Raw genomic sequence first — 20,849 nt, 5'->3', positions numbered from 1 at the left:
GATCTAACAAGCTTTTAGCACCAGATCACACCAGTCTATTCACAGGAAAGAAAGCAGAAATATTTGGAGGAGAGGAGAGGAGAGGAGAGGAGAGGAGAGGAGAGGAGAGGAGAGGAGAGGAGAGGAGAGGAGATCAACCCATCCCCACTATGCCATTCATTTAACCAGTTCCTATGAATTTGTTTATAAAAGAATACACAATTTTCAGTCAGTACCTAGTCCCTGCTGCTATTCTATTAGAGATGATTCAGAAGCAAGTGCAGATAAAATCTGAATGCTGACTGTTGGCATTCTCATCTTTATGGTGCAAACGTCCCTCTTGTTCAGACTGAACTAAGAGAGTTGCTTCTTGTCACACAATAAGTCCTTCTCTGAAGACTTGCTATCCTAAGGTTTCCCCTGGACATTTGGGCAGGAATGAGACAAGTGCACAGCATTCAGATGAACTGATGGATTGAGGATGTCAGAAGGCTCTCTCAGCTCCTATCATTCCTACTCCCATAGGCAGCCAATGAGAATTTAGCTCCTACCTTTGTTCCTATGGGCGAGTGGTTTTTTTTGACAAAATGATGGGAGGTGAGACTGGAAAAAAAGAATAGGAAGAAGAACCTCATTACTCACTAGTTCACGGTGCCGTACCCCTTGGCTTTAGTAAATCCCACAGAAATGGCAACCACCAAGGCGGGGAGCCCTATGGAAAATGAAACAAGAGAAAATTGGTTATTTTAACATATGTGCAGCTCTGCTCCAACTCAACCACTTTATATACCCCATTTCTCCCTGTGTTATTCTAGCACCATCTGTCCAAGCCTGGGCCTTTGGCAGAGTCTGAATTCAGGACCTTCAGAGCCAGAAGCATGAACCTTTGTTACGTCTGCTAATGAAGTTAATGCTGTCAGCTGTAATCAGCTCGTATCCTGCTGTGGTCTCAGCAGTTGTGCAGGGAATGATAGTACATGCAGATGCATAAAATTCATTTATTTTATTCTTAGGGATGCAGAACAGCCAGGAATATACCAGGACATTTCTTGGGGGTGGAATATTCAGGCACCACTTAACCCAAAAGAACTAGCAAGGCAGAGATTAAAAGCTGTGTTTGCTCTTAACGTAATATGTGAACAACTTGGGTTCAAATCTTGCTCCAAATGAGACAGAGCAGGAAATGGGAACAGTGTTCCCCCCATCCAGCTATATCCCTGCATGCTGTGGATGCTCTATCCCTGGAGATGTTCAAGACCAGGTTGGATGGGGTCCTGGGCAACCTGGTCTTGTACCAGATCTGAAGGTTGGTGGCCCTGCCTATGATGGAGGGTTGGAACTTGATGATTCTTGAGGCCCCATCCAACTCAAAATGATTCTATGAGTCTACGATAATGGAGCAAGTCCCTCTGAAGCACAATGGAAAGAAGCATCTGAACATCAGGTCTTTCTGCAAACCAGAGTATTTACTTTACGCCAGAGAGCTGCTCCCCTTTTGCACCCAAAAAACAGCCACCTTGGAGAGAGGGCACACTTCATTATGAGTGCTACAAAGGATGAGTAGTTTGTGCCTTGGAGGCTATTTGATGCTCATGGTATGCAATTTATCTTCATGATGTCATGAGCTAACAATACCAGCATGGGGTCTTATTTCAGGTTCATAAGGGGGTGAAGCTATGCCCTCGATCCTAATGCTAAAATCTCAAAAAAAATGATGATAAGGAAGAAATAGAACAAAAACATGCTGGTATTGTGAAATGCTGGACTGAAACTTAAAACTACTGACAGGATTGGGTTTCTGAACACCTAGGCACATTCGAACTAATAGAAGATGTTGTATCCTGCTAACAGCCTACTTATCCTTACTATTCCTGCCTGGTAAACTGCTCTAGGATCTACAGAGGAGATTGAGTATTTCTCTGATTCACTATCCCCAGCCTGGCTCTTTCCTTTCCCTATAAAAATGTCTGGGTATGGTCTGGGAACATCTGGCTCTTCAGCTATGGAGGGCTTTGTGTGGCTTTTTATAGTCCTACTACTTGTGACACAAAGCATTAAGCTGTCTCAATGCTAAAGATGGGCAAATCCCATTAGGAATTAGCAGGCTCAGTAGCCAGCTAGGATTAGTGCTTTTTGACAAGACCCTAATTAGTGTGCTGTAGAGGTCATAGCAGGCAGCTGTAGAAGATGCTGTAGTCTGCAGGGCTGTCCAGACACAGTATCCAAACAACTCTGCTGACAGGGTGGTTACTCAGCAATATAGATCGATGCAAAGTTGATTAACTGTGAGGATCAGCAGATAGTTGGGAGGTGTTAAGGCTGAGTAGTCTGGAAAAGAAACAGTTTCACAGAATCATTAAGGTTGGAAAAGAGAACTGAGATCATCTAGTCCAACCACCAACCCATCATCACCATGCCCACTAAACCATGCTCCGAAGTGCCACATCTCCATAGCTCATGAACAACTCCAGGGATGAGGACTTCACTGATTCCCTAAGCAGCCTGTTCCAATTTGAGAGTTATCATAAAGAAAAGAGTTTCTCTTCCCATATGAGACATCCAAGCAGAGCTCATGTTTGAGCAGTCCAAAGCCATTGAGCAGGATGGTTTCAGAATGTCTCTTTTTAAAAAAGTTCTATAATGACTATTTTCCATCTTGCTGAGCTTTCTTCACACCTCATCTGGATATTCTGGACATATAACCTGCATGGTATTCACTGTAATGACATCAGGGTGGCATCCCATGGTTTGCACACTAAGAAGTCAGAAAGGATTTTTTTAGAGTAGAACATGATGCATGAAGCTCCAGAAAGAAGAATGTCGGCTAAGACTCTGCCCAAAATAGCAACTTGTTCCTCACAAAGTACTTCTCTTAGACGTGATAATTATGCAGAAATGCACACTTAGGCTGTGAACTCATCAGATGTACAAGCTGCATTTATCGGAGAGGGGAGCTACACGATGGTAGTTAAGCCAACGAGCAGAGCAGTGAGGACTGCTGTATCCTTTGCCTTGGGATGTGATCAGATTAAAAATAGATACATCCAAATATTTCCAATAAACTTTTAATCTATTCTTGACTATTTGAAAGAAAGCTGTTTCTAACCGGTTTGTGCCATACGCTTTGTGTGCTGTGTATCAGACGTCTGTGCAGTCACTCATGCTGCATAGTCAGTGGCCAAATTTAGAGGGGTTTGTGAAGAAAGTGAGTGCTACAGTCAATTCAAAAATTAAAAAAAAAAAAAAGCATAGGAAACCTGATTTGAAGATTTTTTTTCTGTCAGGCCAGCAGGAGAATCATGTAACGAAATCACCATGTCCCATTAAAAAAAGTTCATTTGATAATAATGACTACCAAAAGCCATAACTGTTAGAAACAACTGAAGACCCTGTCAGAGCCTCAGCCAGGGCAACATAAAAAATCCAATTGAAACAATGGCATGGTTGTAAGTAGATAACCAAATTTTGTTTTTTTTCACTGGAACTAAATGTGCAATTGAACTGTTTCTAGGGAACAGTTTGCACGTCTAAATAACTTTATATTTTTCTAATTGCGAAAAAAAAACCTCTTTTCTGAAAAGGCAAAATCGCACACACAAGAGGAGAACAGGAAACTGGGAGTAAACCTCACTGCTGATGAAAACCACTGCAGCTTCAATGAGCTACAGCTGAGAACTTGGCAAAGTTCTCCCACAAGAGCTTGAAAAAATGTTAATAAGCAAAGAGGGGAGAGGGGGAGGATCAGCCCATTACAAAGTGAATTCACAGAATCACAGAATCACTAAGGTTCAAAAAGACCACTGAGATCTAGCCCAACCATCAACTCATTGACTGTGATAATTATTTCAAATAATGCTCTTGAAAACTTATTTACGTCCTCTGCCCTCTTAGAGATGCCATTAATCCCAGCACTACAGCTGAAGTCTAGCAGGATGCTAAATACCAGAAATTCCCTTGCTGCTTTAATAGGTGAGAGTGTTCTTCACTTTGTGTCCTAACCTATTCCAAACGGTTATTATGCACCATTTATCAGCCAGCACATCCTAGCCCAGGAATAGCTACATTTTACTAACAATGCAAATTATGCTCCTACACATGCAGGCTTTTTTCCCCTTAAATCTGTGCAAATTACAATTATGAATATCGCTCATCCAAAATTCCCTCGGCTAACACTCTCATCTGTCCTAGCATTTATAAATCAGATTGAAGAAAACATCCCTTTTTATTACCTTTATTACCTAGAGAAGCTGTCAGTCTTTTGCATTTGATATCCCTGATGTTCCTCAAGTCATACATACAGTGTTTATATTGGAACATATGCACAAGGACAAAAAAGCACACTGAGCCTGCGTTTTGCATGTGTGTGGTTACAGGCTTGCTATGTACAAGCACTGTATTTCAGTCCCACCATTTGTTTTGTTTCCCAAGCAAAACTTAAAGAGATGCAGGTGCTGGAAGGAGGATGGCTCTTGATGTGCAAGAATAAATCACATCAGGGCCCTTCATAACCGTCGGAAATATCTTGCCTCGGGGCAAAATGCTCGACTTCAGTAGTGAAATGAGCCACTAATACAGCTTAGAAGCACAGTGCTCTCTGATTCTCTCTTTTTTCCTCTGCTTGCTTTTGAGCAACTTTTTGTTCAGTTGCTCCTTTCAAACAAAAGCTTCATGTCGCTTTGAGAGCCCAGGTTACGGGTTTGCGTTTGTTTTCAACTACAGAATGCATCATTTAAAGCTAATAAATTAAACATACGGAAGAGGCAGAGGGAGGAAAATTAGTTACAAGCATCTGCACTGGTCTCATAGTTTATTTGTCTATGAAAGGCCCTGCTGCCATGGAGACAGCATTTCAGAGCTTGCTTCTCCCCGGGTCGCACATGGAAGGAGACAGTGAGAGAAAAATAAAAGAGAAGCAGGGAAGAAAGCCAGAACCAGCAGAAATCCCCCAGCCCCACTGTGCCCTTGGAACACACAGCCCCTTCCCAGCTCATCTCCTTCATATTGCTCTTGGGTGGAGATAGCAGCTTTTGGCTTTTGCTCATTTTCAACCATCGGAGCCTTTTTTGACACACCTAAGGGTGTCAAACTAAGCTTTTTGCACAGCATAAATCCGGAATAGATCTTCACGCTAGGATGGAACAATGTTGTTGTTTCTTTTTTTTTCTCCCCTGACCCAATGGAGCTTCTATGCAGACCCACAATCCTCACCCCATCCGAGACACAAGAAGCGCTTGCGGATGATGCGGTTCCGTAACCGACCCGTCACGGCCATGTAGGACTGCCAGGCCTCAGTCAGCACCCAGCAGAAAGAGGAGAGGAAGAAGAAGTGCAAGAAAGCCGCCACCAGCGTGCATATCACCTGGAGAGAGGAGGAAAGGAGCACATATGAGAGGGGAGAAAGAGAAGAGAGGAGAGAGGCAGGCGGAGGGAGCTGCTTCCAAATCGGGCTCTGAAAGGAAAGGAAGGTCACAGGGATCAGCAAAGGAAAAGACATCTCAGGAAGAGTCAGCCTCCCCCTTGAGCTTTGACCTAGCATAGGATTGAAGTGTTTGTTTCAAATTTAAGCATTGCACAGAAACTGACTGCTCTTAAATGAGAGCTTCAAGCCTGTGGTTAAATATTTTCATACAACGATAGAATATCCTGAGTTGGAAGGGACCCACAGGGACCACTGAGTCCAACTCCTGGCCCTACACAAGACCACCCAAAATTCAAACCCTATGTCTGAGAGCAGTATCCAAATGCTCCTTGAATTCTGGCAGCTTGGTGCGATGTCCACTGCCCTGTTGAGCCTTCCATGTCCATCATCCTTTGGTGAAGAACCTTTTCCTAATCTCCCACATGACATTCCCTGACACATCTCCATGCTGAAGTTTGAATCCATGCCTTGTCCTTGTGCTGTTTGGCTTCAGCAATATACATTTATTTTCCACTGATCAAATCAAATCCCTGATGCTTTCGGAGAGGATGGAGCAGATATTAAGCTGTGCTCAAAAGGATTGCAAAGCACCGCACCGTTGATGCTTTGCAGTAATGAAATCAGAGAAAGGCAATTCAGACTGGGAAAGATGGCTCTTTGCAAAGAAACATAGTTAAGCTGTTAGAGCTGGGGTAAAAACATGGCTGGTGGTAGCTTGGTAAGGACTGAAAGCATGATTTGTCCAAGAGCATGTAGCTATTAGCAAAAAGGGGGGGAAAAAAAAAGGAAAAATTAATGAAATGGCAGAATAAATTTCATAATGGTGAGCTCTACAACTTGGCAAGGAAATCTCTCAAGGGACACAGAGAGAGCTCAAGCCATTTAAAATTAAACTAGGGAAAGTACTAGCAAATGCATTATGGAGAACAATCCTGTAGCGGCGGGGAGATGGGCTGGAAAGCTGACAAGCTCATCTTTGTTTTTAACTCAGCAAACCCAAATCATTCAATGGTGCAAATTGGTGCCGCTCTGTTAACTCTGCCAGGGCTATGCTTAATTTGCACCATTGGAGAAGAAGAAACTGTGAATGAACATGAAACAAAATGATGGAGAGAAACTCCCAAAGACAAGGGAGAGCAAATAGACTTTAAAAGTGACTCTGGGTGAAAAAAAAAATTGGCTTAAGGCATTGAGGACAGATGGGGGTGGGAGTGAATAGCGAAGAATTTCTCCGCTTTGAGTTATATCAGGAAACATGGACTTTGGGTTTACGGTCACTGAACCTTCCTCTTTTTTCATCCACCAGCATCTTTCAGCAGAGAGCTCTCATGCACCGTGCATCTTTTATCATGATTTTTTTGAATTGCCCTCAATTCATACACTGGCACTGACAGACGTTATCAGAAGTTGGGAATAAAAGTTAGACGTTGCGTTCTTTGAGACAGGAACTGCCTTTTCATTCCGTATTTGTATTTGACACAGAAACCTTTGGTATTCTGCCTGCAAGTACATGACAGTTCAGTACAAATAGCCTAGCTCAATGTGATAATTTGAAGTAATTTTCGTGTTTTCAAAAGAATCTTCCAAAGGTGGTTGCTATGCATCAGCTCACAGGTCTATGTAAAACAGTTACAAACACAAGTTACTTCCAGGAATGTATTTTAAGAAATTTATATTTTAGAACTGTTGGTTTTTTTCTAACTACTGCCAAAAATGACAGCATCAGTTTATCTGAGCTGATTTTGTTCTGCATCTGTGAGTTTTTCTGCCTTCTTTGCCAGAAGTTTGTAAAGGGGAGAAAAGATGTGTGCTTTCCATTTTTCCACCTGGGACACTTATTTTTCAGAAATACTCACTCAACTAGGTAGTTCTGAGGGAAAGGGGAGAAGAAGAGAGAGGAGCACAACAAAAACAATGCACTTTTATGGCAGTGAATGGCTCTCATTTAAAATCCGTTAAAAACAAGCAGATTATTTTACTCAGATTTGGGAATAAGAGAATTTTCCCCCTTGTTTTCCCAATTTCCCCAAGGAGACATGGTTGTAAAGGCCATTAGTCCTTGTCTTTCTAAAAGAGGAGAAATTTGCTTCCATCCAGGACATAGCCCCATCTTTGAGATACTCTGAATTCATTTCTTTTGTATCACATTATTGCTGACTGTAAATTTTTAGCCTTTTCCTGGGCCTTTCATCTTTACAAAGTATAGCAAATCCAGGTGTGGAGTCTTGCCTTTGAGATTATGCAGACAAAAATGACAGGAGTATTTGGCATTTCCCAGGAAACCTGTACTGTAGAAATTCTCCTAGTGTAACTGCAATTATAATTCAATCACTAATATTTTAGGAAGCTCCACTATCAATGATTGAATTTGAATACATTCCAAATTTACAGTCTTTCATCTCTTCTTTCTTCAGTTTTCTTTCTCTGCTCTGTGATAGAGACTGTTTACTAGATGGCTGAGTGGAATCCTAAGAATAACCTTTCTATTTATGGTGTTTCATGCATATGTATGTCCAAAGAGCTGATGTGCCTCACGCAATTACAGCCGGGAGCTTTGAATCCCCACTAACAGCTCTGACACTGAACATCTAAAGCAACCATGAGAAAAAGTGTGAGAAGGAATCTGGGCTCCCAACTGTTGTTAAGGGGATGGGAGAGGGTTAACAATATCCACCTCCTATCCTGGAGTGAAGAAGGATAACCAGATAGGAGGTCCGCTCATGGTCAGACATGATGAGCATTTCTCAGTCCTCTTTCTATGAAGAATTGCTCCTAGCACACACTGGGGGTTGCAGTGCACCCATGGAATAGCAGTACAGAACCAATCACCCTCTTCCCAATTCTTGCTCCAGGCAAACCATGCTGACCATGGAAGACAGCTCTGCTTTGCAAAGCTTCTGAATGGTGCTGGTTTAAGAGCAACAGGGCCACATGTCTGCATCTCCCCAAACTTTTCTCCACAGGTATGACTCAAGTAGCTGTAAATCTTTCTTTAAAACATAACCCAGCTCTGACCTAAAAGGCCTCGCATAGCAATGAGTCTCTGTGATTCATTAAAGCCCGAGGCTTCTCTGCAGAAATGCTTCCAAAAGTGACAGCATGCTCTGGATGTCAAAGTCCAGACTCGAATAAATTGGCTGGTTACTGTTAATTAAAAGCTAAATTTTGATTTCTGATCGTGACTTTAGCAGCAGGAGGAACTGGAAGACACTTTTGGCCTCAGTTTTCTGCTTAGAGGAGTTAATATGGCTGGAGTACTTGAAGAGAGAGGAAGATGTACAATAGGAAAATATTAAACATGAGCAGTGATTTGTTATGCTAGCTGCCAACAGAGAAAGTAATTTAGCTGGAGAAAAGTCATACAAGCAACATAACACCTCTCCATCTGCATCTCTAATGTGGAAAGCCATGCTAGTACCCTGCAATCTATGCCCATGGCTTAAAAATTTATGCTCAGTTCTCATCTTCACTGCTCGAATGGCACTGTGACTTCCAAGTCTCTTGTGGTCTCAGCTCTGCAATGTACATGATGTGCACAGTGATGCTTCCCACTCCAAGAAAGGTGTTCTTGGTGGCTGCTTTCCTTAACATCTGCCAAGTGCTTTAGGCTTGGAGCATAAACGTTGCTGTAGAAATAAATGTAATGCTGAGATACTGAGTGTTATCGCTTTTTTAGCTCTTTCTCAATCTGTCTTCCTTTGTAATTTTTGGAAAATAAAATGGTTAAAACCTCGCAAATAACCATGTTTTTTCACCATGCCATGTGCCAGCTACTCTAGGCAGATATTCAAAAATATCACATTGGTTTTAATCAAAGCCCTGAGGATGCTGACAAATTATCAAAGAGCGAGTGAGAGAGAAAATTGAAATCTGCCATTTAGTCATGTCTTTGACACGTCGCTAATTAACAGATGGAAGAAAAAAGAGGAAGCGCTGCCTGAGCGGATTGTTTCAATGCTAAATCAGGAGCTAAGCAAACTAAAAAACAAGGTCCAACATATCTCCTACCTTATTCCGGGTCTGGGTCTGTCCGATCAGGATGAGAGCATTGGAGGAGATGATGGACAGGCAGAAGTTGATAAGAATGACCGAGCGCTCTGAGCGGATATACCTGCAGAAAGAGAAGAGGGGAAGGAAATCCACCCTGTTACACCTTGCATGAAGCCACTGGGCTCTACACAATCTCATGGTAAGAGACGGCCCACTTTCTTCAGATCTCGTGTGTTAAACAGACAAGTACAAGGGGGAAAAGGAGGAGAGCTTGGGCGTGGTGCACAGACCTCTCAATCCTCCCCATCAATGTTGGAGTTATGAGCATGAGCCAACAAATCAAGGGCTAGCTTGCTCCCTACTCTGAACCTTTTCTAAAATAGTATTGAGTGCTGTAGGTCCCCTTCAGCTCTGCTCACTTGGTAGAGGAGTTGGAAAGGAGCTTAGAAGAAAACATACACGCAACACATGGAAAAATTCCCAAATAAGAAGAGCCACAAGCATGCTGGCGATGAAAGCAGGTTACGAACGCATGCATCTTCACAACAAAGTGCTTGTGGTTCAGCATTCCCCTTTGTTTGACCTAACAACACATCCAGAAGTGAAAAGAAATTGTGTTTTTGTTGTTGTTGTTTGTTTGTTTGTTTTTCCAGATGGAGAGGTTTAACACTTCTCAAAACTAGGCCAAATATGTAGCTGTAACCGTGGGTCCGGGACATCAGGAATCCAAGTTAGGAAATTGTTGCCTTCAGCACCTTGCAGGAGCAAGCCACTTGTCATTTCTCATTTGTAACGTGCTGTACAGCACCAACTTGCTGCTGAAGTATGTGCACAATTAATTCAAACGACTGGCTACAGAGGAAAATTTCTTTGAAAGTGCTTTTATGCACCTAATAAAATTAAAAGGGAATTGCAAAAGTGCAAGTCTTCAAGGATTGACTCAGGACCTGACCATACCAACCCTCACACATATGAGTAATCTCAGTGATGCAGCAAGTGCCCTGCCTGAATACCAGATGAGTAAAGAGTAGAAACTGATGTCTATAAAAATTAGAAACAGATCTATTAACCAGACAGCTCATCCTTGGAGGGTAATGCAGGATTATTTTGTATATTTCAGTACATCAACTATTTATACAAAGAATTTAATTTCATTAATTAATTTTAGCAAGAGTGTGTCAGTCACACTCTGGCTGAAGAGTCTGCATTTCTGACTGGTAGGACAAGATGAATTTACTGCATATCTGTATTGAGCCAAGAAAGAATCTGTGCTTTAGATCTATTGGAGGCTGTGAAACTTGGATCTTAACTTCCCTGCTAGTTCTCCCTCTAGATAAATACGAATGTTGAGAATATGCTTTTCTGGATACAAAAAAACAGTCACTGATGAAAAGCAGACTCACTTTACATCAGCTTTGCTAGTAAACTGGTTTATAAGTAGTTCTTTCATGAAACACACTCTAACCCCATAACACACTTCAAAATTTAGGTTTCCAGCTCAGCTAGAAACTGGATTTGCTGGAAATAAAACAAGTCTGGAGTTATTCCTTGGCCAGTTTGATCCCAGATTTTACTGTTTTACTTGTTTCAAATACAATAATAAGGGTCATCTGAATCTTACTCCATTTGTAGGGTATCAAGTCATCAATCTTCCGATGCTTTGATCATGTGAAGTAAAATATGTATCAAATCTATAGTCAGCAGCTTCTAGGGGATAGAAAGAGAGATTTGGACAATGTGCTGGTAAGAATGGGATGTGCTAAGTCTGTGTAGGAAAATGGTATTAATGCTCATTTAGGAAATTTCCTCTCGTAAAAAAAGAAAAAGTAAAAAATGAGTTGAGTGTAAATGTAGTCTGCATGTCAAAGTAAGGGGTCAATAAACAGCTGTTTTCACATTTTTTCCCCCCTGAAAAGTCTTTTCTTTTTCCATGCTTGCTGTTATCTACCAGAAGCTCCTGTTCCCCAGATCCCTGAACCTTCAAAAAAATGAAGTGTGAGTTGGCACCTTGTAGAATCAGAATATCAGAATAATTTAGCTTGGAAAAAAAGCTCTCTGGACTTGCCAATTCAATCCTCTGCTCAAAGCAGAGCTGATTTCCAAGTCCTGTCATGTTTTTCAGGGCCTTGTCCAATCAAACTTCAAAAACGTTTAAGAGTGGGAAGTGCCATAACCTCTTCTGCATGATTTGTTTCAGTTTTTAACCACTCATGGTGAAGAGTCATTTTTTCTTCAACCAGTTGGAATTTTTCATGATGGAATTGGTGGTCTTTGCCTCTAAATTCTTCACTGTATCCATCTGTGAGTTTTATGACTCCACTTTCTCCATGACTCCTCCTTAACAGACTTCTTCTCTTCAATCTAGCCAAGCTTTCCTTGTTCCCTATGCCTCTTCTTGAGCATTATTCTCTTGCTCCTTAAACTGGACTCTGTTAAGTTTGTTGATCTCTCTCCTGTATTGTGGGGTATTATGGAAATGCTATTCCGATCTGGCCTTAGAGAGAGTCAAGCAGAGGGGAATAACAATTTCACTTAACCTGTTGGTTATATTACTATTAATGCAGTCCTGCATTGTTGAACAGTTGCATTGCTGAGTTATGTATAAATTGTCACCAACTGGATCCCCTGAGGCTTCTTTGGAGATATTACCAAGCCAGCCAGCTTCCAGCTTTCCTGCTGCATGTAGCTGTTCAGTTGCAGGTGCAGAAGTGCTCATTTGTCTTTGGTGTAAGATTTCTCCAGCTTATATCTCCAATTTGTTGAAGCTTGTCATTGCTGCTCTGCAGCATATGAATCACTCTTTCCATGTTAGTATAGTCATCCAAGAACTTGCCAAGAGTGCCTTTTTCCCCATCATCCAGGCTGTTAATGAAGATATTAAATGATATTGGTCCTGGTACCAATCACTGAAAGATACTGCTAGTAACCAGCTGCTGGTTATGCTTCAAATCTTTAGCCATTACCCAGAGCCTGCATGAACTTCAGCCAGTTTTTAATCTGCTTTAGCAGATTAATCCAATCCAAAATTCACTAGTTTATTTACTAAGATACCTGTGTCAAAGGCCTCGGTAATGACAAAATAAACAATGCCCACTTCTCTTCACTATCCAAGCTACCAGTCATCCCATCACAGAAGTAAAGCAGGTCAGTCAGGTACAATCTGTCCCTGAAAAATATGTGCTGTCTATTCCCAATCACTCTCTTGTCCATCATTTTGCTTGGAGAAAGTCTTTTTAACTATTCGCTCTTTAATCTTTCCAGAGTCTGTGAACAGACTGAACAGCAAGTAGTTCTGCAGATCCAACTCCTTGCCCTTTTTAAAGATGAGTATAACACTTCTTCAGACCACCTTGAACCTATCCAAATGATAGACACTGGCACCACTGTACAGCAAGCTCCATCTCAACACACTCTAATCATCCCATTTGGAGCCATGGGCATGAAAATATCCATTTTACATAGTTCTCGGTTTTCTCCTACTTGGTGATGCATAGTGACTTTTTTCCTCAGTTTCTGCTCCAAGATTTTGGGACCTGGGTTCATAGAAGCAAATGTTGGCAGCAGACCAAGATGAAGAAGGCAGTGATTAATTACCCTGATTTTCTCCATGTCCTTCTCCATCAGAACACATTTCCAATTCAGCATTTCCTTGGATCATCCTTTAGTGCTGTCGTACCAACAGAAACCCTTCCTCATGCCTTTCATGTCTTTTATCAGTTTCAAATAGAGTTGAGAACCAGGTTTCCTAATGCTTCCATACTCCTCTTTGTCAGCCTGACCTCACTACTGAACATTTACAAGCTGTGACCGTTGCTTTTTTTTTCCTGCATCACCTCCAGCTCAGGGATATTCCACGGAAAGAAATTAGCATTACTATCCAGGACATTTGGCAAAAGAAGACAGGAACTCATAGCAGAGATGGAAAACACGCAGGCCTTGATGCTTAGCCAGATGAGAGATCTGCGGAGTGCTTTCTCACTATCCCTTAGCTGCAACATGGACTGCCTTATTTATCAAAGCACACTGCACATAGACACCAAAGCTTGGAAAACCTCTCACTGCAAATGTAGGAAGCTTCTGCTCTGGCCTGGGTCTTCTGGTATGCGGGGAAGCCCAAGACAGATGGAGAATGTAGGAAAACCCTGCAGTTTGTCTCTCTGTATCCATTCCGCTCCCTTCTTCTCTGCAAACACTGAGCCAACTTTGCTTTCTCGTGGTGCTCATACACATCCTTCTCCACACAATCTTACTCATTCCCGCTGCCTTCCACCAGGACCACAGTGTGCCTCAGCCTCCCCAGCATAAAGCAGAGCTCTTGGGTTTAAAGCAAGCATTAAAAGCCACTTGAGAGCTTGATGACAACCACTAAATCAATCTTCAGCCTCTATGGAGAGGGAATGAAAAAAGCTTACACCGATATCTCTCAGCGATACAGCATTCATTCAGCTGCTGCCGTGCCCTACATGCTGACAGGCTGGTGGAAGAGCTATTTGATAGCAAGCATTGATCTCCATGCTATGGAAAGGTCTGATTCCGGAGGCTGCAGTTGGGTTCAGGGATGGAAAACGCATTAGGCTGCTTCTGAAATACCATCCTGTCAAGGAGTGGCACAGACCAAAGCGAAAAGAAGTACAGCTCTAAGTCATTCAATCTGTTCTGAACCATGAGCAATTCTGTTTCTCCCCATTTTTTCATTTTTCAAGTCAGCTTTCAAGCGAGAAGGTCTTTTTCTTATTATTTATTTTCTGAATACCTCTGTTTTCCATACAGGTGGTGGAAAACATGGCCCACACACATGGTTTCCAGTTGTGACCTAGGACAACCATAACCAGAGGTAACAAGGGCACTCCACTTCTACGGCCCAATGTGTCACTGACCTCTCTGCTGAGGCTGCTAATAAGGCCAGAGATGAACCATCTGTAGCAGAGTTTTTGCAGCCATCTGTCTACTGGGAACTGGAGCGAGTCCACCAACAGGCCACCAACAGCCATCAAATGGAAACAATGTCCAGCATGAAGTGAGACTGTGCCAAGTTGGCTGCCTCTGAAGCGATCACTTGCATCAAGAAACTCATGCTGGTCATGCTGATGGCTGAGTAGGTGCCGCTAAGAAACAACCATTATTGGAGGTTTTGAATGGAATAAAACCATTTCCTCTTTGATATGCAGCCCAAAGTTGGGATCACCTCCTTTTTACACTGCCTCTTGTTCTTCACCATGTTCCTTTCCCCTTTTTATTTTTTTTGTCTTTCTATCTTTCTGCTTCCCATGTATAAACAAATCCTAGTTGGGCAAAATTCTGGGAAGGTTTCCAGATTGTCAGCCTCAGTGAGCCTATTCATCAGAAGAGGATCATACTCAAGCTGAGTCTATGTGTACATGCTCCAGATGGCTTTGTCCAGAGGTCTGAATGAGAAATTTCACAGCCAAAGCTCCCCAAAACAGCTGAGCTCTGGTGGGTGTGCTCTACAGAAGACCAAGAAGATAGGGCACATGGAGATTCTCCCTGGCTCAGAAAATAATTTACTTTGATATGGCTCCTGTATTTTAGCAACAACAGCTGGAATAATACTGCTGATCCCCTTGTGAGCATTCCTCCAGCTGCTGTCTGATAAACTGTATAACATCCAGGGACAAAACGAAGTGGAAGCCAGGAGATAATGTTGAATATGATGTTCCTGAGACCATTATTAGAAAAGCACATTCATGTCCAGCAGCTATGCCTAAAATAAAAAGGACACACAGAGTGCTCAGGGCTCAGCCACGGGAATGCTGTGAAATTCAGAAAACATGAAAACATGATCTACAGATAAGAAATGAAACAAACTCAGCGCACCAAAGAGAAATTCTAGAGATCACTTGATCATGCTTTACAAATATTTACACAAAGAGACTTAGGATAGAGAGCCCTTTAATCAAGATATATCTGGTCTCAGGATCACTTGGAAATGCATGTCCATCCCTTGCTAAATCAGAAATGCCCATTCAAGCCTTCCATAGACATGTCCCCCCATTCATACTAAACTTGATCATTTTGGGCATAGGCATAGTAACACAAAGGCTGCAATTAGAAATTAAAAAGGGTAGATTTTAAACAGGGCAGACAATTAACTTTACTGTCCTCAATGACAGTAAATATCGAGGGGCATGCTCCTGGAAGAAAACATATTGCATTACTCCAAATGACTCCGTCATGCTCCAAACTGATTCAACCTCATGTCTGAACTTAAGTTTCAGATCCTGAACTTATTTCTGATAGGAAAGAGAGGGTGAGACTCCAACACTTGCTCTTCACTCCTCTCTCCTAACTTTCCACTTGATCCTGACACCAGTGACACCAGTAAGTCACCTACCAGCGCTGCCCAGTGCTGCCCAGCCTGAGGAAAAGCAGGAGAGGACAAGGACTTGAGCAGATCCAATGATACCCCAGGCACGGAAAAACCTGAGTTCTAGATAAACGTTATTATGATCAGTCTTCAACTCAGAGCACTCACCATAATTAACTAGCCACTATGCACTGTCACAGTATCAATAAAAGGTGCATTTTCTTTTTGCTCATTTTTAACTCTCTTGTCTCTTTCCTCTAATAAAGGGTAGAAAGCATTATCTCAATTCACAAATCTAAAATGAATTTACCTTTTCCTTCCTACTAAGAAGAGTCATTTGACAAAGTGAGAGTCCTGCACTGATCTCTTCTCACAAAGGGTCATGAATAGCACATTCTTTGTAGCCATTCCTTTTTAATTTCATGGTCATTCACCTGGTTCTGATTTTCCTCTTTTGTTTATCAAGAGTCATGAAGCTCTCAGCATGTCTGCCACAAGTTTAGGAAAGGCATGGGTCTCCATAGTGTAAACTCAGATCTTGTGGAATGCTGTGAATCCCATGCACATCTTGCATTTCAGACTTGCAGCAGTCCACCAACATGTATTTTACAGGGATGTGGGCCAATGTGGACCTTTAATACAACTCTCCTATAAAATCACTCCAACCTCCACAAAGGGGCAATTTAAGGTTGTATCTGATCTCCACATAGGTGTACAGGAGCTCTTTGAAATGGGATGTACCAAGGAATCTCATATGCATCTGAAGCCAAAGGCAGAACAGAGCTAAGGGATTAGAGAATTGTTTAGCCCACGAGATGTAACATCCTTAAGCTCCTGAAAAGTACTGTTACTACTTCGGGCCAGATGTTTTCATAATGGATCAAGGATGTTTTGATGTTATCAAAGACCCAGCCCAGAATACCTTGAAGCAACTTGCCTGCCAGGAGGCAGTGCACGTCCACCTCTCTGCAAACAAGGTTTCCTGGGCTATATAAAGGCATAGAAAACAGCACACACAGCTTTTGAAAACAGAACAATGAGACTACATGAGGTCATAGTACTAATTTCACTGTACTAATTTCTCTGGCACTAAAAGGAAAGAGTAATGCCAACTAAGCCACCATGATGACTTTTTACAAGACCCACTCATTACAAAGTAGTTCCTCCTCGGGCAACAGACACCCAAAATGGGACAGCAAAACCTCCAGGATCCATGCAGATCAAGAGACAGTTACTTTCCCCAGTAAGAAGAGAAAAGAATGAAAGCCATACCTCCAAACAGAGACATAAATGATAATCAACAGCAAAAGTGTCAGCGAAGATACTCCACAGCCTACAATTAACGTGACAGAAGGGACCAGCACCTTTTCCATGTTCTGAAAGAGAGAAAGTAACACATTAAAAAAAAAAAAAGACGATGGAGATGCTCAGCAAACGCTACCAGCTCGATTTCATGGCAAGGACTTTTCTCCTAATTGTCTGATTGTACATCAACTCAACTGACCTTCACATCAAACTACACATACAAATAAAGAGGAGAGAGGCCCATGAGTTACTTCAGGTTGACCCTGTCTTTCTTTGGACTTCACTCTGCTCCCACACACACCAGTGTTAAGTTTGGGTTTAAAAATCTGATATTCATAGTGAGATGTGTAAAAGTTGCAGGTTTGCAAGAGGAGATCAGACCCTTCACATCCAGTGTGGAACTTCAAAGATAATTAATGAGGAAACAGCAGAAAGCTCTGCCTACACTAGAACGATTACAAATGAGCTCTTCTGGGAATGGCTGTTGCTGAAGCTTGGAGGATGAAAAGAAGGTGAAAATCTTCCACCGACTACAAACATCCATCTGGCAAGGGAGGAGCTGAAGCAAGCAAAGGAAAAATAAGATGTATATCCTCCCCAAGGAGCAGCATCTAGTCATACCATACATCACTTCACTGCTCTTATGCTACTTGACAAGGCATTTCTTCATATGCAGGGATTCTTACGGAAAATGCTGGCATGCAATGGTTCTCCTTTGCTGTCTCAACGCGAGAGATCTGCCACTCACCACACCTTGCAACACCAAGAACAAACACAGGTGTTGTAACTACTCCTAATCTAGTTCTCTGCATTCCCTGGGACTGACTCCATAACCAGCTAGTATATGCCAGAAACTAACATCACTAAACTCCCCCTATTCTTAGGATTTCTTTCCCATTTGGTTTCCTCTGCTGCAGGCTTTTTATTCAGCACGTTTCTCATTTTCACATCAGTGATCTCTGCTGGCGAGAGGTCAGAGAAGCAGGGACCCCACCATGCAGCAGATGTACCAGAGCCCCTCTATTTAAAATGATTAAGCAGTACACAAAGGTGTGGGAGCACACAGTCAAGGTTGTCATTAGATTGGCGCAGTACCAACACCTATTGCTGCAGCTATGGAAGTGAGATGGTTTCTGACATAGCAAGGGCTTAAGGTAAGAAAAAAAATTAAAAAAGAAAAATCAATTACGCATGAATTTGGGAATGGAACAGGCAGTCCTCTGAGGACTTGTCCAGACTATTTTGTTGGCAGGCATGAGGCTGCTCAACCTGAACCTCCAATCAGCAGGACATCATGAAGCAGAGGTTACTGCAGCTCTGTTCCAGGCTACTGAGCCTTCTGCAAAGCAAAATATATTAGGCAAGGCTCGGTGCTGTGCTTATATGGAGTCTGGCCAACTCAACACATGGGCAAAGCAAATATGTCTGTTGACTGAAGCTCTACGAAGAAGAGATGAACTTCCCCAGTATATTTTTATCTGAGTTGAACTATCCTGGCAGTTTGAAGGGCTTGGTTAGATCTTCCTTACTTGCATATTTCAACCAAAAGCACCTCTCACATTTTGTATCTCAAGGGGGGAATTAACGAGGAACAAAACTTTCAGCATAGAGCTGCTGTGAACCCCTCAAGGGCTATTGGGAAGGCTGGCACAAGACTTAAGGGATCTAAGACAAAATGTAGCGATGAATTCAAAGGCTTGAATACCCAACTGGGTTTATACACCCAAAGGAGTAAAGGCAGCTTGTGGGATTTTTATTCAGAGCTGACTGGATACAGATCCGTTGCATACTGAAAGCCAAACTGAATTGCAGTGTGGTGCTAACTCTGCAACGTTTCCTTCCTGCTCATCCTATTAGCTCTGACATGTAAGTACCTTAACATGACTGTACGGCTTCATTGAGTTTCCTTGATGAAATAAGAGGCTTGGGATTCTCTGAATCTAACACCATACATCCTATGTGAATCCATACATACCAATGTTCTGGATGCTGAAGCTAATTCAGATTGCTGAAACAGTGGGACTGGATTTCAGGCAATGTCTCAATCCTTTGAACTATGAGCAATTGTGTATAAACATGGAACAACATGGCAATTGAGCCTCGTCAATCCATCCAGCAAGGTTCTGCATCTTCCCCCACCTAGAGCTCCCTGAAATAGTTCCAGAAAAGTCTTTCAGTTCACACACTGATTCTTCCTCTTAACCTCTATGAAGACTTGGATCACTGAGATTTTTAACACTGACTCATGTGACACTATTCACACTGTGAGAATTTACTCCTGCCAAATATTTGTGGAAGGTTAGAAGCTGTTTTGGGGGGGGAAGTAGGTAAACACAAAGTAAGAAATTTCAGGGGAAACATTAAACTTTCAAATTGTCTCTCATTTAAAAAAGTTGAAATTGGACATGTTCTGTGTGCTCTGAGTGCTGAAATATTATATCCTGCTCATTATGAATTGGTATATGGAGGAGAATCTTCTGTGAACAAAAGTAGTCAGGATATGGAAAAGAGTTGCAATCTCTGGCACAAAATCACAGCTTCTTCCTTTGCCAACTCTGCTTGCTCCCTGCAGAACCCAAGTTACCCCACCTCAGACATGGTTGTGATAAACTGGGGAGCACAAGCTCCTCAGAAGTGGCCTGGTTTGTGTTCTCTCATTCCAGTCTCAACCCTCTTTTCTCTCCCTGCTCCTCGCTTTCGGCAATATGAGTTCACATCACACAAACGGTGGCCTGGGATGAGCATCGATTGTGACATTTGATTTAAGTAGGTCTTGTCTCACTGACTTTTCATGGGTAACTGGATAAAAGTCGGGGAGGAGCTCCATTAAAGCAAAAAAAATAAATAAATCAAGACATGCAACTCATGCCATCTGAGAGCAACATGAGAATTTGAGTTTGGATTTTAATGGATGAGTAGAGTTTATCCCAGCACTCAAAACACAATAACCTTAATTCCCCTCATTTCCACATCCTCTCTGACCCCTCCATCCATCCAGCTCTGTTGATATTGCGAGAGTGGATAACTATAAAAAAAACACTGCCTGTAGAAAGAATTACTTCTTTGGGAATAAAACATCCTAAAGGTTTAGGCCTTTATATCTTAGGATTCTGCTTTCTTTTTTCATTTTTAAGCTTTCTCTGTCCTCTTCGTCTTCCTTTCCACCTCCTACACTTCTTCCCTTTGGCAAATGAAGCATCATTTGTTTTATTTCTTCTGATTAATTAAACCCCCTGACAGAAGGTGGTTGGATGCTGTGGGATCTGAGGCTGGCAAGGAAAATTTCCTTGGAGGAAGAAGGGAGGAAAAAGAAAGATTGGTTTAAAAAGAAATAGTAATACCAACAGAACGACACCAAGTTGGCCTTAAAGTGAGAAAGAAAGTCTTACAGGAGTTTCCCAGCATCCCAGCTGAGGAATAAAGTCATTGCTTGCAAAGGACAGACTCAGGGGGTCCACCTGTTTGGACAGAAGATGGTCCCAAATGGCCCAGCCCTGCCTCTTTCACCTCTCCATGTCTGCTGATGCAAAGCATTTGGAAGCATCTCAAAATGCAGACGAGACTGTTTTCCTATGGAACTGGGAAAGAAACCTTTGCCTGGGCTGAGTAGGAACAGAGTCTCAAGTCCCACGACTCTGTCAGCAAGCATGACAAAGGAGGAGAAAAGCAATCAATGACATCAGCTAGGATGGAAATAACGAGTGCCACTGCCTGGGGGTGTTTGCTGTCCTGCCACTGCATCGCTCTGCCTAACAGGGCAGAAGGACACTCCTTCACAATTTTGCTTTGTTTCCTTCTTCTTTTCTATTTCCTCCTCTTCCTTTCTCAGTC

General features: G+C 42.2%; 1 protein-coding gene across 3 annotated transcripts in view; it reads right to left on the bottom strand.

Annotated features, from left to right (window-relative positions):
• The window catches only part of LOC109366901 (adhesion G protein-coupled receptor B1-like), a 44,194-nt gene extending 27,096 nt beyond the window's left edge, over positions 1-17,098 (bottom strand). For 2 of the 3 annotated variants that reach the window (XM_031552929.1, XM_031552931.1), the window contains exons 1-5: positions 16,986-17,098; positions 15,741-15,836; positions 9,407-9,509; positions 5,188-5,338; positions 622-691 (exon numbers count right to left, since the gene is read on the bottom strand). In XM_031552929.1, the coding sequence (XP_031408789.1) occupies positions 622-691; positions 5,188-5,338; positions 9,407-9,509; positions 15,741-15,836; positions 16,986-17,086 (521 nt within the window). In that variant the 5' untranslated portion in view covers positions 17,087-17,098. The remainder of the gene's footprint in view (positions 1-621; positions 692-5,187; positions 5,339-9,406; positions 9,510-15,740; positions 15,837-16,985) is intronic. The other variant, XM_031552930.1, reaches the window with a different exon arrangement.
• Positions 17,099-20,849: the final 3,751 nt, after the last annotated feature.

The sequence above is a fragment of the Meleagris gallopavo genome, chromosome 3, assembly GCF_000146605.3.
Source record: "Meleagris gallopavo isolate NT-WF06-2002-E0010 breed Aviagen turkey brand Nicholas breeding stock chromosome 3, Turkey_5.1, whole genome shotgun sequence".
NCBI classification, from domain to species: domain Eukaryota; kingdom Metazoa; phylum Chordata; class Aves; order Galliformes; family Phasianidae; genus Meleagris; species Meleagris gallopavo.
Note: the sequence above shows the minus strand (reverse complement) of the source record. Positions and strands in the feature narration are given on the sequence as shown.